Source organism: Anneissia japonica, unplaced genomic scaffold, assembly GCF_011630105.1.
Source record: "Anneissia japonica isolate Jap-2015-1 unplaced genomic scaffold, ASM1163010v1 scaffold4536_len1192065_cov207, whole genome shotgun sequence".
Lineage (NCBI taxonomy): Eukaryota > Metazoa > Echinodermata > Crinoidea > Comatulida > Comatulidae > Anneissia > Anneissia japonica.
Window position 1 is genome coordinate 426,473 of NW_022703183.1, and position 3,754 is coordinate 430,226.

Below are 3,754 nucleotides of genomic sequence, written 5' to 3' on the forward strand. Positions count from 1 at the left end.
TATATATATATATTATGCACAATTAGAATAGGATGTAGTACTAAAAAAAGAGATAAAAAGAGAGAGTAAATAGGTTCCGTTTGAAATTTCAATTCAGTAATCAAGAATCCTCAAGCCAATATAGAGATGGTGAAGTAGAACATGCAAAGCTATTCATTCATTGACAGGTTCACAGTACAAATCCCTCACTTTATTCAGGATGTCATCGACTGAATCTAAAATACTTCATGCCTCACGTTTCCAACATTTTTTGCATTAACAGCGCATTTGTAAAGGAGTCTTTATCGCTGGCGGTTTATTAAACATGTTCATGTCAGAGTTGTGATTTATTTTTCCTCACTTTTCGTAGGCAAATGTTTGCTTCATTGTCCTGACAATGTCTTCCTGTTTGTGACTGGTCATCTCACTTTCGATTACTCTTTTTCAAATATCTGTATGAATCTTCCCTATTTCATGAGTCACTTCTCTCTTTCTTTATTTCTTCCGCCAACACATTTATTTCCGATAATGCTGTATTAGCTACTCATAGGATAGAATCTATATTCAATTAAAGTAATTATTGATTGTATTTTTGTAGACCTGCTTTGGTTTTTGCGCTAATTGTATTATTTCCATAGCATGTATACCTGTATATGCCATGTCCTACACTAGCGGATCCTTTTGAGATTAGTTAGCTTAAGCTTCCACTGAAGAGTAATTTTAATGGTCTTGAAATCATGTAATTTATTAAGGCGAGACTTTTTTTTATTCCTTGTTTCGCGAACTTATTTTTTTTAAGATCATCAGAGTGCAGAAAAAAATTAACAATAAAGTTTGTTTTCTTATTTAGCACATAGTTTTGCCTAAAACATCCAGACAGTGGAGAAAATAAAAACAAAATTGTATTGGTAAATGTACACATGTACACAGTGTAGTAATGGGATGGTTAAATGCTTTAAATTTATATAATTAGGAAGAAATATACATATCTTATACTTAGATTTCAATGCAGTGGAGGGCGTAATAAAAATAAAGAAAAACTTATGTTTTTTTCTGAAATTTCCATTTTTTTGTGGCGGCGGGTATGCTAATTGGCCAAAAATAAATTTTTATTTTTATTTGAAATCCTCGTTATTTGCGGGCAGCAGGTTTGCTAAACAAGTTATAAAAAAGTCTAGCCTAATGATGTATGTTCAAATAATGAAATGAAATCAAATTATTATGTTGTAGCAATTTGGACTGTGAAGAGGCCGGTGGCATTTAAGTTGGTCCTACACAGTATTAACAAGATTTCCTAATAATGTAGCTTTTAAAAGATTATAAGATGCTTACATTAGAGAAATTGATTAAAAAAATCATGAGCTCCTATTAGAAAAATTGTTTTCAGGTAAAATAAATCAACTTGAAGGACGAACTTGAATTCTACATAATGAATAATGAAAAAAAAAAGCAGGAATGGGCACTTACTATATCAGAACATCAGGTATATCTGTACATGATTATTAATGCCTAATTCACACATGTGTACAGCATTTGGAGAAGTAATAATTTGTACAAGGATCGCTATGTGTGAAAGCGTATGTTACAACCTTAGTTAAAATCCAGAGATTTCAACTAAGCCCTCTGGCACCTTGAAAATCTGGGCAATGTCTTGAGTTATTCTGAGAATGTTTTAGCATGCATTAGGACTAAAAATTTTTTTTTTAAAAAGAATAAATGTTTTTATATTTTGGTCCCACAAGCTGTGGCCAAGGAGGATTGGGAGAGAGCTTGGCTTGTCTGACGGAGAGACTTAAGCCCCCTGGCTCCTCCTCCTGCCCCTCTTCCTACTACGGTATTGAATGTTAATATTTCTTTGTAGACCCTTTTTGGTTTTTGTGCTATATATAGTTCTTTAGAGTAGCAAATCCTTTTGACATTATATTGCTTAGCTATCAATGATGATAACCATGCTGTTTATTTATGGTTTATATTTAAAATAAATGAAAAGACAAATAAATTACGTTGTTGCTTTTTAGCATGTGACCAGATGCTCTCTAGTTGGTCACACACATATGCCTGGTTCTCACGAGAGCCCTAGTATCCGGATCAGGAGCTAACCGTTAGCACCTGCGTGAGAACGCCCGATCGGTTAGCGCTAACTGTTAGCAGAATCCGTATACCACTAATGGTTAGCAAGCGCTATCGGTTAGCAAGTTGAGCGCGTTTTTATCATCAACCAATTACACATACGCGTTTAAAATTTCCAGTTTCTTATTGGCCAGTGATTCGATCATCATATTTTTGGTATCCGGATCGGGATTTTCTCGTATGGATGCACGGCAGCTAACGGTTAGCAGGATCCGCATCCTGTTAACCGTTAGCTGCCGTGTGAGAACATAGCAATAGTATACAAGATTTCAAACAATGTAGCTCTATAGAATATATTATGCTGACAGTAGAGAAATTGATTAAAAAAATCACAAGCTACCATCAGGAAAATTGTTTTTGTAAAATAAATCAACTAATGAAGGACATGCTTAATGAACTCCTACTCTTAATGAATAATGAAAACCAGGAACAGGGAACTTACTAATCATCACATCAGATACATTAGTACATGATTAAGTATTAAGAAATCTGGCAAAAAGAAATAAGAAATGATCTTAAAAATATTATTGTTTTGTACACTATATCTAACAATGTAGTGTACACACACACATAAATATTATACAAGTGCACAAGCGCACACATACTACATACACTGCCTGTGAAATCAAAGAAAGATGTTAAAGTCAGTCTTAAGAGTATGTAATTTAAATAATGTTGGATTTACTACCTTGCGAACGACTCTTCTGAGCCAGAATGTTCCGAGTATGATGTTCTTAATCCACCATGTCGGTAATCTAAGCTACTGCTGCTACTTAGACGTTGACGAGAGGAAGATGAGTAAGATCTACTATACCGTCTTAGATAAGTGTCATCGTCGCTTCCTACATCACTGGAAGGGGAAAAAAATCAGTGCTTAATTAACAAAATTAAAAATATATATTTAAATTATTTGATCCAGATGATTTTTTAAAAATTAAATTTTTTAGGTGTTCTTATATTTTAAGAAAGCTAATATATTCAATCACAAATCTATTAATTTTATTGAAGACATATAATTAAATTAACAAGTAAATGTTTTTCTATATGTAAATTGTTGAAATTGTATAACTTTAATTACATCATGTTATATACAAAAAACCTAGCAAAAATGTAATAATTCACCAGATTGGATCAAACAAAAAATTTAATTAAATATATGTTTGCCTTTACAACATCATAAAAATAAATGAGTCAAAAAAAAACAAAAAACAACTATGAGAATAGAATAAATTAATTAGATATGCACATATCGACAGGATTGATCCTTGCCCTGGAATACTATTTATCACTTCAACTAGAAATTCAGCAATAGCCTCTAGGTCCTATTACTGTAAAAATCTTTCTGATTTATTTATATTTGGTGAAGGATCACTCTGACTCTTAAGATTAACTTTAAATTTACTGAAGAGTACAAACCAGCAACTAACATTTGATCCAAGTTTTATAAATGAATTGGCCATCGATGGCATTTATAGTTTTTGATTACATAATTAATTAATGCAGATATATTAATATTGTACACACCATTTATTTTTAACTGATGTACACATGTATATGAATTTGGCCCTCGATGGAATTTATAGCAATAAAAGTTTTGTAAAATAATAATAATAATAATAATTTTGGCTTATATAGCGCATTATGC

General features: G+C 32.0%; 1 protein-coding gene across 1 annotated transcript in view; it reads right to left on the reverse strand.

The window, feature by feature from the left end:
• LOC117104334 (unconventional myosin-XVIIIa-like) overlaps positions 1-3,754 on the reverse strand; it is a 111,529-nt gene that overhangs the window by 28,792 nt on the left and 78,983 nt on the right. Inside the window, exon 38 of the mRNA XM_033245151.1 lies at positions 2,798-2,959. Within this exon, the coding sequence (XP_033101042.1) occupies positions 2,798-2,959 (162 nt within the window). The remainder of the gene's footprint in view (positions 1-2,797; positions 2,960-3,754) is intronic.